The 18,468-nt window shown below is 39.8% G+C and overlaps 1 protein-coding gene across 1 annotated transcript; it reads left to right on the plus strand.

Annotated features, from left to right (window-relative positions):
- The first annotated feature begins 2,246 nt into the window (after positions 1-2,246).
- LOC124267616 (polypeptide N-acetylgalactosaminyltransferase 5-like) lies at positions 2,247-11,888 on the plus strand. Its single transcript, XM_046702578.1, has 11 exons — positions 2,247-2,262; positions 2,481-2,625; positions 2,878-3,044; positions 4,705-4,869; positions 6,036-6,246; positions 6,800-6,917; positions 7,728-7,916; positions 9,291-9,413; positions 9,817-9,909; positions 10,526-10,648; positions 10,925-11,888. Exons 1-11 carry the CDS (start codon positions 2,247-2,249, stop codon positions 11,060-11,062), a joined length of 1,488 nt encoding a protein of 495 aa, XP_046558534.1. The 3' UTR covers positions 11,063-11,888.
- The last annotated feature ends 6,580 nt before the right edge of the window (positions 11,889-18,468 follow it).

Consider the following 18,468-nt stretch of genomic DNA (forward strand, 5'->3'; position numbering starts at 1 on the left):
TCGATCTAAAATGATCGCGTTAAATGTGGGTTTAATACATTGATAGAAACCACCTGCTGCTAGTAGAAGAATAGATGTGTCAGAAAACACGACTAACGATCCCTGTAATGAACGCCCCTGCACATTTCCCTAACACTGAGGGTCAATTATCGATTACACGAAACCGATACTCCTGATTGGTCACGTTGTACATACGCAACAGAATGACGTTGTCCGTGACACATGTGTGGCCTTTAATTGACTTCTACCTGGTCTGCAACAACCTGTTACCCTCAAACCAAACTGCTGTAAGTGTTGCCTTATGCAAACAGACGTGTTTATTGAAAATATAATCATTCCAATTCTTGCTCTGTAAGTGAAGCATCTATTCAGATACATGGATTATGCACTGTAGAGGATATGAACATGCATCAGGTATGAAGAAATACGAAGTTATATACATAATAATTATTAATGTTTCATAAACAAATAATTATTCATTATCAAATTTTATTGATGTCAGTATGAATGTAGGTTTATTTCGAATCCTGGTTGTGTGCTGGTTTTAATGTTCAGTGTTTCACACACACATCGAGATAATCTGAAACAATTGGAGGCTGGCTGTGTTTTTTGTGTTAACACCTATTTCATATCGTCACATAAATAGGATAAATATTTATATTTACCAAAGCTCCTTTCAAATCCAGCTTCTCTAGCCTGATTTCCGGGTTATTTATCATTGACAATGTGATAGAATCTCAACGTATCAACGTGAGATTATTTCTTCGCCGATCATAAAACATTTGATGTATGTGGTTCGTCTTCACGCCCTTCCTCGTTTATAATATAATATTTAATATTTATAATTATTATATTTAATTTTATAGTTGAGTTTTCATCTCCATTCAGTCCTGTGGTGAGATGCAAGTGTCAATACAGACTAACTTCTTTGAGTGAGTGAGTTAAGATTTAAAGTCACATCGGCAATATTTCAGCCATATCGTGACTAAATCAACTTAAAATATATGAGCAATTAAATTTAAATTATAAAATTCTGTCAACGAAGGGCAGTAAAACAACTGGATTATCACAGATATAAATATAAAACTAGTAATTAAATCTAAAATATTTTAAGTATACATGACAATACAAATAAAAACTATTGCCAGATTGCCAACAACTGAAGGTAGATCACCATACTAGGAACCATGGGGAGTGACAGTACCTAACTTCTTTGAGAGGCATTTTAGAAGTTGTATAGGTGAAGGAAAACCAAGTTCGATGGGTAGTCAACTTCGTTATTGCAATGAGAGCAAGTACAGAGTAAGGCAACACTTGGCCGTTGATTCCTGTAGGTTCTTACATCGCCCTGTCATACTTCAGTGTTGAAATGTGGTCAGTCCTGAATTAAAACTAAGAGTACATTTTCGCAATCGTCACAATATCCGTAAAAACGTCACAATGTCGAAACATGAGCTCACGAACTAAACCTAATACCTTTCTTTTCTCCTTTTCAGACCTGAGTCCGAGTGGATTAATTGCATATCCAAACCCCGTGTGTTATAGTACTACTAAACATGAGGAAATATTTTCGCTTAATGTTTCGCTTTTCACTTCTTTGCATGGGTATTACCGCATATTTGCTTATTGCAACATTAGTTGATGTAGCGCTTGATAATGAAACCATCAATCAGAAATACGACAATGGACTGGTAGAGAGCAATGGTGTCACATTTGCCCGTTATGGTGTGGCATTGAGAGATTCAAACGAATCTGGATATAATGGACCAGGATTTGCCGGGGATTGGAATAACACGAAAGATAAGGTTCAGCAAAGTGTAGATCACATATCCCTACTGAACCAAATAAAAGATAAGGCTCTTGCAAGGAAGGATGGGTCCCAACATGACCTGGAACGTGTTCAGGTACAGTTGCCAAGTGACAAGGAGGTAGACAGTGAGAGACTCCGCCATAAACAAGTCTCGGACATACCATATCCACAGTTTGTTAAAGACAGCCCCGAAAATGGTCCGGGTAAGTATTATTGTTATCGGTATGGGCATGATATACGTAATTATCAAGTGAAGCTGAGCTGATTCCGCAGATGTCCAGGCATTGGGGACGCGGTTATTGTATTACAGTATAAAGAGACAGAATTAATTCTTATCAATAATAAATATTTCCATCATACTAAACTCTTGTGTAGCTCGTACAGGGACGTTAGACGTGACTCGCAGTAGAATATGCTGACATGCATGGAAATGAGCATGCCATCTGCCAGTGGTAATGACATGAAGTCACAATATGACGTCACTGTTAGGATTTCAATAATGGATAATGGCCGTTGCTTTCCTTTGGTCATTTTTTGCGAACCAATTATAAATATCTTTGTCTTGTTTTCATGACCGCATCATGTTTACGAGATGATGAAAGGTTATCAAAAGATGTTGCGATTGCTGCACGTAACTGAAAATGATGTTTCCACACCTACGTTGTTGCAGGAGAATTTGGTGTGCCTTACATTCCTAAACTTAACACCACAGAGAAGAAAGTAATGGACAAAATGTTCCGTGTGCATTACTTCAACGTCTACGTCAGTGACAGAATCTCCGTACACCGACGTCTGCGGGACACAAGGTCACAAGAGTACGTATCTACTGTGACAATCAATGTTCTGAATGTTGCACTGGGGTTATGTAGTGTGGCTTCCAGCTTATTTTTATCTGCAAGGTCATATCCTGTGTGCGTAATACATTTATTCTGACGGGAGCAAAAACATTTTCTTCATATGGTTTATTTTGTTCTGTGAATTTGTATATACATTAGTATAGATGACAGAGCAACGTTTTGCAATGTGATTGATATATGTATATCTGTATTAGTTGTCTTTGTTGTAAGATGTAAGGCTCAAACATTCCGCCCAAACCTGTCCATGGCGAGCGTCATCATTTGCTTCAAAGACGAGGCATGGTCGGTGCTGCTTCGGACAGTCCACAGTATCCTGGACAGATCACCATCACATCTGCTGCGGGAGATTATCCTCGTAGATGATTTCTCTTCATCTGGTGAGACTATATTTTTATGCATATAAGTATCACGAGACATTGCGGAGTGATAGTCTTAGCAAGTCAAATCTATGTTTCTGTATAGTGACAATTGACCACACGTCTGTCATCAACAACACAAGCAATGACGTCCTATATTGCAGTAATCAGGAGGCAGTTGCATCTTGCGAATATGCAATTCAGAAAGAAATATATGTTGCTTCACACAACGATCAGCAAAATTCCAACACTATCACCTCACCCTCCAGTATTCGACCAAGTATCGACATATCGATAAGTATAGTATTAAGAGCAGTATGAATATTTCATCGAGGTATGGTGACAGACTGATCGCGATACCTATTTGTAGACACCTGCGGCAAGTTTTGGTACAGTGAAGCAGTTCAGATTTGGAATATGAAAGGGGTGGTACATAACCATCCTTTTTCGCAAAAATAACGTCAAGCAGAAATTCTCATTCGAAAGCCGCACAATTGTGTTATGGCTAATATTTGACGAATTATTACCATTTTGTGCTGACCGATGACCTCTCTACGACAAGTCCATAAAGCGATGCAGATCAAAACGCACCAGCTATTTTTGTTTTGGGGTGGAAGCTTTACATCCAGAAACTACACAACTTAAGTTTGTACAGTATGCCAAGTATTGTGATGAAGGTCAGCGTCCTAACATATCAAGGAACTTAAACCATATGCAGGCTTGTAACCAAACAACGACCTTCGAGATCTGTCTACAAGAACCAATGACAGGAGATACACAACTACTTATATCTATTGTTTTAGTTTCGCAATTCCTCAAATAGATATAGATGGAATATTACTGAGGGCCGCGTCAAACAACAAACAATCAATGCAATTTTTCAAATTCTTCTTACCAGGGAGCATTTAACCGTTACGTGGAACGATGTTGAACATGCCGTTTATAGGCATAATTAGGGAGTGCACATGTGATCTGAGAGGGAGATAGATGACGACATGATACTGACAATGTAACCTGCTGACTGATGATTGAGAAATATAAATATATACTGATGGGAAAAAATAAGGGATCACATGAAAGCACAAGTGTTCCTTTATTTGTTTCCAGGTTTCGTCACAAGCTATGCGATACAAAGCTTGTGAAGAAACCTGGAACATAATAAACACTTGTGCTTTCACGTGATCCCTTATTTTTGTCCCTCAGTATATATACTATCCGAAAGAAATGGTACACGAAAGACGTTTGAAACTGTATTCATACGTTCATACAGAACGCCTCAACCCATTTTATTCACACTCGCAAAGTTATTTAGACATAGTTCGCTCCCTAACAATCAGCAGATCTGACACACCACAGCCTTCATTTAGATTAGGGGCGGTGGGGTAGCCTAGTGGTCAAAGCGTTGGCTCGTCACGCCGAAGACCCGGGTTCGAATCCCTACATGGGTACAATGTGTTAAGCTCATTTCTGGTGTCCCCCGCCGTGATGTTGCTGGAATATTGCTAAAAGCGGCGTAAAACCAAACTCAGCCAGTCAGTCAGTCAGTCATTTAGATTAATGTTCGTAATCCAGTTTTGCAAATGAATGTACCTTCATAAAATAAAAATAAAAATATAAAAAGACATCTAAATAAAAACAATATATTTACTCTTTGAATATTGTTGTTTCATGCCTCCTGCAGATTATCTTAAAGGTCCCCTGGAAAGATATATGTCGGATTATCCTCTGGTGAAGATTCTGAGGACAACCAAACGGGAGGGTCTGACCCGAGCCCGACTGATGGGGTATGAGATCGCCAGGGGTCCTGTCCTAGTCTTCCTAGACTCGCATGTAGAGTGCTTCCCAGGTACTACTACTTAAACCTATGAGTATATCATGGGCAGTATTTATTTAAGAAAAATGCTTTAGTAATCGTACCTCTAAAAAAACTCATTGGAGCATGGATTTGAGTAATATATGTTTACAAACTTATTATTTTTCATTCCTTGGCAACGTAATCAAAACAACAACTTACTCTGAGTTCAAGCACCTCAGCACGTCTCCAGATCGGCGAGTAACTCCACATTTCCACACCGTACTATGATATGACGTATTCACAGAAACGATCGTATCTGTGACCTCTATATATGTGTGTATCACATAAACCAAACCAACAGGCAATATCACATATATAAAATTCAAATAGACGGTGACCATGAACGTTTCCCTGAAAAAAAGTCAAACTGGACATCAGAGATCCGTCCGGGGTATTTGAATATATAGAATCTGGTCAATAGGCTGCACTTGTAGTTGACTCGTCGAAGCCATTTGTTTCCACAAGGCACCTATTGATGTCCTCACTTGGTCTAATGGAAGTTACCCTTGAAGGTCTGGATTAGACTTGGTCTTCAGCAACCCATGCTTGTCGTAAGAGGCGACTAACGTCGTTGCGTAGACAGATGCTCATGATGGCGATCACTGGATTGTCTAGTCCAGACTCCATTATTTACAGATCGCCGCCATATGACTGGAATATTGTTGAGTGCGGGGCCACACAACAACCAACCAATCTAATGGACGTATGATGCGTCAAACAATCTGTGGCATGCTTCATACAATGATTTGATTACACAGAGGGCATTGGTAACGATTTTACTTAGAGGTATAATGTCTCCTTGAAAGACTTTCTCGATGACCTGTAAAACAATGATTCAGAGGACATCTACTCGAATTGACATCATCAAATGAAGAGTAAAAGGTAAATAAGGTTCAAATGTTGAACACAACACAATTAATATTATAAGTACTGATTTGTATTTTTAATGATTGATGCATTCTATATGTGCTGTCTATTCAAGGTTAAGAGGGGTTTAGACAGTATGTCTGTCTACTCATACGCGTCCCGCAATTTCGTACTCTTCTCGTCGTTAAACAATATCCTGTGTTTTGTCATAATCGATGTCGCACGTCCATACTAGACACCACACCCACACGGATGCCGCTAATCAGACCTGCCTGTGCCCCCTATTGCAGGCTGGCTGGAACCCCTGCTTGATCGCATCGCTGAGAACCCGAAGAACGTTCCCTTCCCGCATATTCCCTACATTGACAAGGACCACTTTGGCAGTTTCGCCTCTATGGACAATCAGATAGGGGTATTCAACTGGCAGAACCTTATTTTCACCTGGATCTTCATCCCAGAGAGCGTGGAGAAACTGCGCAAGTCCACTGCTGATCCTATAAGGTAGTATATACGGTTGTAGTACATATTCTATGGGGAAATAAATAGACAAAATGTGTTTGATATCCTGAGTATTAAAATGTATCATGAGCAGTTGTGACTGGGTGTTTACATCCTGAACCTCAAACCTTGTGGTGGAAGATATATTGGATGTGTATATACACTCATACACATCCAATACACAATATGACATGCTTCGATTATCTAACACGAATCCAGCTGTACAATCAGGCTTAACAAGATTTAAAAAAATAGTTTCATAGTTTAATCTACTGTATCTTTTATACCAGTGAAGATCCGGGTTGGGATTGATCTTCAGTAACCCATGTTTGCCGTAAGAGGCGACTAACGGGATCGGGTGGTCAGGCTCGCTGACTAGGTTGACACATGTCATCGTATCCCAATTGCATAGATCGATGTTCATGCTGTTGATCACTTGCCTGTCTGGGCCAGACTCGATTATTCACAGACCGCCGCCATTCAGCTGGAATATTGCTGAGTGCGGCGTAAAACTAAACTTACTCACTCAGTCACTACTGTATCTTTAATGTGACAGGTCAGCCACTATGCCGGGAGGTTTGTTTGCCATTGACAGGAATTACTTCACAACACTTGGCACCTATGACCCTGCACTCCTGTACTGGGGAGGGGAAAACATGGAACTCTCATTCAAGGTAACCTTGGCTCTCAAATTACTCGAAATATCCTCGAAGTACACATCTTGTTGAACCAGTCGTCTGTCGCCTTACATTCTTTTTAAGTTTGTACTCTTTTAAATATATAACAGTATAATGTAGGACACAAAGGATATTTGACACCATCTTGTCTGACTTTATTTCCCTTGCGACTCTTCTGAACCTTTGTCCGTACCTGTAGGTCAACTCTTTGAAAATCCAAATGCGAATATGGTTAAGACAAACGACTTTCGTCAAGACCTCATACTCGATACTGAAGCAACCCACATTTTAGTCCATCATTCTGTTGTTCTTAGGACCCTTCTCCCAACTAAATTACATAATGACCATCTCATTGGTGGCTCTTGTTCCCTCATTAGCATCTTGTTAACCACTGTTACATTTTCGTAGAATAACTGTGTGCATAGCGTGGAGACAGGGATAAAATGCATGTTTGTATGTATGCAGAACAAGATGCATCCTTTTAGCGGCATCTTGAAGATCTATCTCAAAATCAGCTGATAATAAGTGTTGCAATTTTCCCTTCACCATTTACCAAGTATATACCCTCGCTGGATCCCCATAAGCTTTGAATGCCAGCAACATGTAGCCGTGTGTCTCAGATATGTAAACGTCTATATAATTTATTACTTCTGATATTTTTACCGTGACGAAATATGAAAATAATAGTTTGAAAAATGTTAAAATAGGTTGAAGCATCATTGAATCTGCGTAAGACATTGAACATGACATTTTGAGAAATGAGCATGACAACAGTGTGAAATATTATGATGTTCTCTCTTGGATCAGATCTGGATGTGTAATGGAACCATCGAGCTAATTCCATGTTCCCAAGTTGGACATATCTTCCGTTATCAGAACCCCATTAAATGGAGCAGCACAGGCGTCAACGTTCTCAAGAGGAACTACATGAGAGTTGCGGAGGTGTGGATGGACGAGTACAAGGAGTACATGTACGATGCCTCCTTCCAACGAGCAGTACGTCATACGTTTTTTTCTAAGACACTTAGAAACCTTGCTTCCCACAAGTAGCAAAATATCCATTTGAAGTTAACATTTCTTTATTTTCACCTTAAGGCACCTTCCTGTTTCATAACAGGCGACTTACATAGATCATTTGGTTAGGTTGACGGTCGTACGTGGAGTGTGGCTCGTTTGTTCAGTCACTGGCCACTAGACTGGTCACCTTCGAAGTACCCAACCGATAATTATTCATGAGTGGCTGACTTCTTACTAAGTTTCAGATTTAAGGGAATTTTAACTACCTAAATGTCCACTAAATTCTACTTTTCAAAAGAGATGGGATTGTTTGAAGCTTTTGAATGAATATGTTTTATCTGAGGTTGATACAATTTATAATTTTTATAAGTATGTAACTATGTTTTCTCCTGATGATAGGATGTTAGTCATAATAGTATTTGAGTACATTGTAGGCTGTAGAAGTTTTATTGCTTCAATTGTATTGTTTTAATTTACGGCGAGCATTGTGCACAATTGCCCGTGTCTGATGTTATGGTTTAGATCCAGCTGGGGATCTATACAGGAAGCTGAAGTACTGTAAGTCCCTATGATCCCCAGTAAGGTGGATAGCTTTAGTTGCTGGTGGTACATAGCTCGTGTTTTAATGTTATTGAATTGCATATCGATTTGTCTTGAGTAGAATATTTTAGAACTAGACATGATTATTTTTTATACTCGAATTTTGTGGTATGCTGCTTCGTGACAGATATTTATGATATTTAAATTGATCCCGTCACTATGTGACGTAAAACAATAACTCACGCACAGGTGGCTGGAAGGCGTGCACATACTCATTTCATCCTACTGGGTATTTTTAACAGAGGGCAAGTGTCAAGGGGGCACATCATGTGAACCATACTCATTCAATACCTATATATTCTCACGAGTGAAGCTTGTCAAACATCCAATCACTTTCCACGGGAGCGGTGGGATAGCCTGGTGGTTAAAGCGTTCGCTCGTCACGCCGAAGACCCGGGTTCGATGTCCCACATGGGAACAATGTGTGAAGTCCATTTCTGGTATGCCCCGCCGTGATGTTGCTGGAATATTGCTAAGAGCGGCGTGAAACTGAACCCACTCACTCACTCTCCACGACCCGTGTTGCTCATGTTAGCCTGATACAAAGATGAGTTCATCAGTCAACTTGAGAACTACTCACTGACTAACTTGCACATGAATTCTTTTATTGATATGTTTTGCAGTATATCACGATTGGGAAAGTAATAGTACCGGACTTTATATTAAATCAGACAAAAAGAACTGTACACGTGAGATGAATAGGTACGAATATCCTAAAAGTATATAATGTTCTTGTATTATTTTTCGAATCAGGACTTTGGAGACATATCGGCCAGGAAGCGACTTAGGGAAAGTTTACATTGTCACGACTTCCGGTGGTATATGAGGAATGTATTTCCGTTTCCGGAGCCGGTGAAATCCATAGCTGCTGGAGAAGTGCGTACCCTAGTGTTATAACTAAAACCACGTAAATTTCAGTTGTTTACCAATGTTTGCTAAACATACTTGTAACTGTGTACATTCTTTATGTAGTGGACACATGTGTCTGGAGAGTGGAATCTCTGTAAAATATTGTTCAAAGCTAACAAACCACTCATTCACTCCTTCTTCTTGAACGCGGAGCGGTGGTGTAGCCTAGTGGATTAGGCGATGGCTCGTCAGATCGAAAACCCGGGTTCGATTCCCCACATGGGTACAATGTGTAAAGCCCACTTCCGGTGTCCCCCGCAGTGATATAGCTATAATATTGCTAAAAGCGGCGTAAAACCATACTCATTCACTCACTCACTTACTCACTCACACCACTTTCACGCACTCAGTCGATGACTATATGTTGTAGATACGTAACATGGCGAAGCCTGTTTGCCTGGACAGCATGGGGGAGTCGATGAAACCGGGGGTGTTTGGTTGTCACGGCCAGGGTATGAATCAGGTTTGTAGATAAGGTTCTGGAACTGATCTGGTAACGCATTGCTCACATCCGTCATACGTGATATTTACGTGTTACTCTCAAAACAGAAGGGGCGGTGGGGTAGCCTAGTGGTTAAAGCGTTGGCTCGTCACGCCATAGACCCGGGTTCGAATCCCCACATGGGTACAATGTGTGAAGCCCATTTCTGGTGATGTTGCTGGAATATTGCTAAAAGCGGCGTAAAACTAAACTCAGTCAAATGTAAAAATGTGTTTACCAGATTGATTCTCAGAGTTACATTCTCCGTACATTAGCCTTAAGCTTACATTGTGCCAAATTTGAAATCTACAAAAATGGAACATTTTTCTACAGTTCTCTATACGTTTACATCCTCGGAAATGTACGCGACATCAGTTCTCTGCTCTGCTAATTGATATAATATTCATTCAGCTGTCATACCGTGTGGTAATGGCAGCGTTAAATGGATATCCCTTCATGACGAGGGGATGCAACTTCCCCAAGGAGTCCAGATATATTTGACAAAAGAGTAACTGTTGTCATGCTACTCATTTGATTCATCGAGAGAATCACCTGGCAACCCTATATGTAAGAGTGTTCAAAGCTGTCACTGTTCCAGTGGTGGCAACTGAAGGAAGACCGGACTCTGGGCTCGGCTATGCACGACATGTGCCATGAGAATGGCACCTTTGTATTGAAGAAAGGCTGCCCTGGACAACAGTCGTGGACCTACGACAAGGAGGTGTGTTTCTTCCAAGACGATTGAACCGTTTCTACTTCTACGCATCCTTTTTTTAAACAACCATGATTTGTTTTTTGTTGTTGTTTTTTTCGGAGTTTTATAAAGTATGTTTAATCACAGTTTAGTACAATATATCTCGGTAAAATATTCGTACAATAACCAAATGTATTTCTTACAAAAACTGCATTCAAAATCAAATGGTCGGTCTTTATTAAAACTTCCCGGTGTGGCATGAAAGTATCTAATTCTTTGTGATGTTGACTCAATTTGTTTCAGAATCAAACCTTGCTTCACAGCCCTTCTAAAATGTGTTTACAAGTGACTGTGCAACTTAAACTGACACTCGCTACATGCTCGGGAACGGCATGGCAAAAGTGGATAGTGCCACTGAAGAGTATGCAATCAAAACATTAGCGTGACAGTATCGAGAGAATTGTATATATCAAACGATGTCGAACTGAGGTATGTTGAAGATGTGCTTCATATCATCCAAGGAGAATGTGTCGAATGAAGTAAGAAAAGGACTGAAGAACCATACGAAGACAAAGTTCTTAATTCATCTGGAAATCTGCAGCGCTGTATAACGCCGTTTTCCATAAAATCTGTACATGGAAATATATCCATTGAATGTCGGACTTCAGGTGACCCGGAACTTCACACGACACGTGTACATATATGTTTGCTGGTTAATGTAACCAGATATCTTTGAGTAACATTTGACATGCTACACATTTGATCCATCGATCCATCACCTGTCACGAAATGCAACTCTATATGGAAGAGTGTTAAAAGCTGTCAGTGTTCCGATGATGGCAATTGAGGGAATAACATAGTGGAAAGTAAGAATTGCACATGTTTATTGGCTAATGTCACACAAATTCAGTTCTTCCGCGAAGAACATGTGCTACCGTGGAATAATACTCTCAATGATGTGAACGACATTAGAAACCTTATACGTTGTTTTGAATATGACTCAACTCGGAAATTGACGAAAGGTTCTCTGTAAGGTAAAGGGAATGGGCTTATTCATGTCGTTAATGTTAGACAGAGTTATCGTTTAGGGGTTGACGCAGTCATGATCTGGTATTGGAACACTATGACTGGCAGACCCTTATTTAATTTACATACGAACTTATGTGCTGCGAACTGTGTCAGTGGACGCTGAACCATAATCACGACAACTAAATACAGGGCTAGGGCGATGACTTGTGATTTACGCACTAAACAGTTATCTGCTAATGAAAACAATCTCCCCAGAACAACAAATAATGTATAATAACAAGCTACTAGGAAACACTACTGAACTCTGAGTATTACGTAAGGTATCTTAGGTAACTTCTTTGAGTGGCATTTTAGAAGTTGGGAAGTACAATATAGAACAAACTTTATGGATAACAACTTCTTTTTATTCGTGAGTGCGACGTTTCGATACAGATTCGTGTACCGTTGTCAAGCATAACGGAACATGAAGAAGGGGGAAGTGTATATATACCGGATGTAACAATGTAACAAAGAAAACAACATAATTAACATAATTGGCTAGGCAGAAAGTTGATGAAGCCAGAGAGTAGACAAAGGACAGGCGTGGAAGCCAATGATGTACAAATAATAATGAGATGTTTATACAGCAGAGTTTATACAGTAGATTGGGCTTGGTGGATGAGTGCATCATAAGCGGATGGAATGAAGTATCCTTGGTCTCGGTTGATGGTGGGCTTTTGGCGTTTGATGTGGATGGCTTCGGTGAGCTTGCGTTTAGTGAAGTCTGTTTGTTTGTTAGCGAGAATGGTGATGTCAGACCACTCTATTTGATGATTGGGGCTTGCTTTGATGTGGTCGGAAATGGCTGATTTGTTGTCGGAATTGGTAACAGAGGTCTGATGTTCTTTCACTCGGGTGTTGATGGGTCGGGAAGTTTTGCCAATGTAGGTGATGAATAAAACCGGATTCATGATTGTTCCTTGTTCCGTTTGTTGTCGTTTGTCGGAACGTTGAGCCCATGATATACGTTGTCCTGTGGGCGCAATAAACGATTACTTTTGAGTTCGATTAGACATGAAAAAGATTCTCTATCTGCAGTGTATAGTCAAACCTTACTGGTGGAATTACTGGTTTTTCAAGACGACCAATAATTACACGTAACCTCACATACAGCACACATCCATGATTCCAACTCTGCGAGTATACACAGCTCAACAGTCGCATCCATCCACAAAATAGAAGCTCGTCACGCCGAAGACCCGGGTTCGATTCCCCACATGGGTACACTGTGTGGAGCCCATTTCTGGTGTCCCCCGCCGTGATATTGCTGGAATATTGCTAAAAGCGGCGTTAAACCTCACTCACTCACAAAATAGAACATGCACTGTACGGTGCATTTTGTAGAATGGGCGTGCCTAGAATACATCATATATGCCCCTTTTTGACTAAGGGTGCTCCGTTTGAAATTCCGTAGCTCTGTCCTTGGATCCTGCGTAAAACACTAATGTAACCCCCCATGCAGTTCCTGCTAAAGGTAGCCTACCGACATGTATAGATACATCCTCTTTGTCGGCAGACTTTAGTCGTATCCTGTTTTGGGTGATTTTACATGCATGAATACACGTTAAGTTGGAGCCACTGTGTCGTTTTAGTGTTTGCACGTATTGCCATTAGATTTGATGAGATCAAATATTATTGAACATCTGTTGCACATCCGTGAGCAGCATGGATACCTGACTGGGGTTATACGATACTATGTGACCACAATCAGTAGTGTTGATTCCTTTGACTATTACACAAGTCACTCAAATCCAAACGACGTGGTAATGATTATAGTGGCATGACATTTGAAGTAGCCGAGTCCAGCTTCGGGTCAAAGTGAGTGAGTGAGTGAGTGATGATTCTAAGTCACATCTGCAATATTTCAGCCATATTCTACAGTTCTAAATTCATGGTAAGTAAATAATTTATAAAACCCTGTCAACGAAGGACAGTATAATTACCAGATTATCACAGATTTATTAAATTAGATCAAAGAAAATTGAAATCACTAACAATTAACGATACGAGACAAAAATGGCAAGGGTTCGCGAGTAAAGCAGCCCATGGGTGCTGTATGAGGTGAGGATTGGGTGGTCAGGCATGCTGTATTGGTAGATGCCTATGCAGGTATATTTTGTCCCAGATGCTCATGATGTCAATCACACTATATTGCCTGGACAAGATGTAAAACACTGGCGGGCGGATGGACGGACAGACAGACGAGGCCTCGACTATATCCTCCCACAATGTATACCCAGGGATATAAATATTTGATCTGTTTGAACTGCCTAGAAGTCACTCAGGGGCGCATGATTCCACCATCACATTCAGAACATACAATACCTGGGCATATACTAAAATATGAAACTTCGCATGTGTTACTTTAAGTAACATACCCATACAGAACAAAGTGTGACACTGTTATTAGTGGATAAATCCGGTTTATGGACGTAATGAGCGTATGGTGCGTTATGGTGCGCTTTGAGCACCCCCCGTGAACAACAGTGGCACGATGGGGTCATCTCTGCTGGAGTTGTTCACAACAGCAAGGCAACGTTATCTCATTGACTGCATAATGCCCGTGAACATCATTAGGCAACCTGACCCATTACCAAAATGGTGCCCGGCTCTTGAACATTCTGGTGTTGACGTCTCACGGCACGAAGAATTCTTCCAAGAGCATTCAATATGACATTGTGTTCTATAGGATTCTGGTTAGGTGCTGTCGATGGCCACTCCATGACGTCAATATCTACACTAAGAAACCAGCAGGTGCAATTTCAGAATCGGACCAACATAAATACGTCAACATGGGCAGCGCGCAAGCCGTGTGTGGTCTGGGCAGTAACTCGACCGCTAAACAGTGCCTTACTGGTTGACGTCGAGGTCGTAAAACGGTTACACAAATGACGTAGCCGAATTTGATTGTCCTCGGCATACGATGACAAAGAGCCAGATATAGTTTATCATAGTGTCACACGTTAAGCATACACTGTAAAAAAATATATTTAAAATACATAAAATATATATTAACAACCAGTCCATTCTGTGATTAGTGATTATGCAGATTTATGGAAGACCGTATCATCTATGGTTGTACAGTCATACCTAGCATCGTATATTCAGTACTCTCTTTATCTCTTTCAGAAGCAAAGGTGAAACATCTTAGCGTTGCCATAGTTAAGATACTTTGGTATGCTAAGTCTTATTCTTTAAACTACGATTAGAATTTAAATTAGTTTTGACTTCAACATGTTTAGAGATAAGAAGCTGTAAAACAAAAGCGTAGTGTTGTGATCGAACGTACGGGCCTAGAATGTTGAGTGCCATTTACATCCCGGTTTGATTGTTGTTTAGGTTATGCAAGATGTTATCACTCTGGTGTATCGGGTGTTAACTGACAACATTACAATTTGCGACTTGTTTCACATTATTCAATGCAGTTCTTGAATACATAATTCCCGCATTCAATCAAACACAAAAGATCTGTCCAAATACTTGTGTTCCAAACCTGGTTAAAGCTACATTACTCACATGTACATACACACAGTATTGTTTCACTTTTCTGCTACTTCTGTGTTACTCAGAAAATAATCGATTTGTACTGCACAGATGGCTTTCATCTTAATAGCCCCCACTCATTGAAAATCAATACAAAAAGAAAACACACACACACACGCACGCACACACGCACGCACGCACCTGAAATAATAAACACACCCCCCAAAAACACATACCACATAGAGGCCACACTGCGAACACGTTTGATATTCGATCTATCAACAGTTGTCTAATGAAGGAGAAATTAAGAAAAATAGGTATGGTCTTGAAAAACCATTAAGCTCATCTCTGGCATGTTTCGATCCGTACAAACAGGATCCTGCCACGTTATACAAAGCGCTAATCTCGGAAAATAGGAAATTTTGAGAGAAATAAATAATTCCGTTTATGCCGGACCAGTGGGCGACTAGACTTGCTTCAATTTGGACATTTGCATTGTAGAAAGGGTTGGACTGTGACACAGACTACTGACATGATGAGGCCCCAGCGATGCAGAGCGGATGTGGCTCGTAAAAGGCGGAAAACGCATTTCTAAAACTCTTCTCGTAATAATAGTATTCGTATTTTGCAATGAAGATATATATTCACTCCTGTCACTAAAACACAAATTACGAGTCAGATTTCAGAGACTAGTCAATGAGAATTTTGCAGGAAACACAGATCTGGGTAAGCATAAGCTTTCCTTCATTTAACACTCACTTTGCCGATCACAGCTGGTAACCTCGTAATCTCTGGTGGAACAATGCCGTTGACAACAGCCGACTTGGTAGGGTTCATCTGGGTATGTCAATATGTATGTACCGATATAAGGCTATGTACTTCTATTTGTAATTCATCATACACGTCTGTCAATGTCTTTACCTACTACTGTGCGTGTTTGGAATAGCTGATAGTGATTATATATAAATTGAAAATTCATTTTGTGAAGTACAAGTCATGCAGACACCAGTTGATATTGGCGACGTACAGTGTTTTGTCTATAACAGTATTGGTGGATGGCCCACAGTCCGTATCACGAGACTGACTCTGCAAATATTCATTACCATTCATTACCATATTTTACGAATTACTCTTCAGCAACCCATGCTGCCATAAGAGGGAACGTACGTGTTCTCACGTACTTGAGATCGTATCCCACTTGCTTGGATCGATGTTCATAACGTCATGTACCATGTTATGTGTAGGTTTATGTAAACATCATTTTAGATTTTGGTAAATCAAAGGCCGGCATGTTTATATAAATGTTATAGTACAAGCCAACTGTTCATATAAAAGTTAAAATATTACTTAGGAATATTTTTGAGTTGTCCACAAAATATCAAACAAAACAAACACTTAAAGGGCCACTAATCCAGAGCGATTATGTTTCCAGCCAACAGTCTAATTACGACCGGGACGGACACGGGGACTTGGGCTACTGTCCATCTTGACAGAATTTCTTCAACCTAATCAGCGGGACATTAAGAAAGGTGTATGCCCATCATATGCCGTTATTTGAAAATATCCCCGGTAGTTCTTGTCTGATTGTAGTAAAGTATCCCCGCAGTGTAGGCTTTTTCAGATTTTCAAATGTTTGGATGGTATAGTCACTGATCCCATTTGATCCTCTTTCTGTATTCGATAATTAATCATGTTAAAAAATATGATGTCTATTACGCATGCGTATGCTGGTGATATGAAAAACAACACATTTGATATATTTGAATCTATAAACTAAACAGCCTCACTTTGCCACTGCTAAAAATCTGAATTTTACTTAGGTACTTATGTATATATAGTGCACAGCAAATTTTTATATATATTTCTTATGTAACATTGAAGTTCGATCCGTTCGATCCTCAAAACCGTGTCGGCCCATAAAGTTGTTTTTCAGACAATCAAACTTAAATGCAATACAGTGATTACTACTCTTTGCTGTGTAACCCTTGTTTGGTTGTAAACCTACACATGTTATTTTTGTCATCATTCACTTGATGGTCAGTTGATGAATTTATAACAGGTATACTTAGTCCATAACACCACACTCAGATTACCCGCCAAAGGTTTCCCCATTTGGCATTTCTTGTGTCTAGAGTAAATACTCATCATTATAAACTGAGGGTCTGATGTGGCAAATGTAACATCTTATGTAATATGCGCATGGAAGTGCAGCAATAAGAATTATCAGCTGAGTTTCAAAACAAACATCGATCAAAGAGTTAACCGATAACACGCTGATTGATTAATTGATTTTATCATGCACTGCGGATTTGTCAAGGAAGTGTTTATGTATGTGTGTTTATGTTTATGTATACACCCCCCTCGTGGGGTCTCTTTCATCTTTGTAAAAACAACGTCCTTCCTTCGAAAAGGATTAACCGCCAATACATTTCGATTGATTGCTCATTATTGGCATAATAATTACTTTTTTAAAGGGAATGGCAGACATCATGCAGTTGGAGCTGCCAGGTGTGCTATCTTGGGGCGATAGAGGACTATACACCAATGTGAGAAAACCCTGAAACGATAGGATCAATTTTTCGCATATTAGACTGAAAGTTAAAAAGACACATGACGTGGAACAGGATTCTTTATCAGCTGCAGATGAATGGTATCTCGTTTCCTTTATGTGGATATTGGATGGATACATTCCCCGAACAAATTGGCAATATGGATATTGTTACTATAACTCTTTAGTCTGTCTTCCTTTTGCTTTTTATTATTTGCATACTGCTGGTATCTCATTTTGTTATGGCATTCAACAGAATCATTTTTTGTGCCGTGAAGTGTAATGAGACGGACAACATACAGTAGGTCGCACTTAGGACGTGTGTATGTGATATAGTGATACACATTGGCAATCTAGAAGATGTATAGATATTACAATCATGTTATAAATTCACAAAGTATACATATCATTGTGCAATTTATTAAGATTCAAATGCATTCAAATATATTAATAAACTACTAGGATTATGACGTGCATTGACTTCCGTTATTTCAGTCCAAGCATTTTTACCACTGGTAGATGGTTGAACTTAAAATGTTTTCATTTGTTATGAAAATAATGCCATTTAATACAACATGATTCAGATTGACTAGTCCTGAACCCAAGCTCATTACTCTCCCCCAAGACTCCCCATGTACTTAGTTAGCCTTACTTTCAAAACAATGATATTGTATCAGGCTTCTCACCAAATTCAAGGTCAAACTATTTGTTAAATCAGATTCTGCCATCCATTGACGGTAACATTTTT

The sequence above is a fragment of the Haliotis rubra genome, unplaced genomic scaffold (assembly GCF_003918875.1).
Source record: "Haliotis rubra isolate DU_JTF1 unplaced genomic scaffold, ASM391887v1 Scf1323, whole genome shotgun sequence".
NCBI lineage: Eukaryota > Metazoa > Mollusca > Gastropoda > Lepetellida > Haliotidae > Haliotis > Haliotis rubra.

Excerpts from the sequence above, each read along its gene's own strand:
- LOC124267616 (XM_046702578.1), top strand. Across the intron at positions 3,045-4,704 it reads AGATGATTTCTCTTCATCTG|ATTATCTTAAAGGTCCCCTG; the intron begins GTGAGACTATAT and ends TGCCTCCTGCAG. Across the intron at positions 6,918-7,727 it reads ACATGGAACTCTCATTCAAG|ATCTGGATGTGTAATGGAAC; the intron begins GTAACCTTGGCT and ends CTCTTGGATCAG.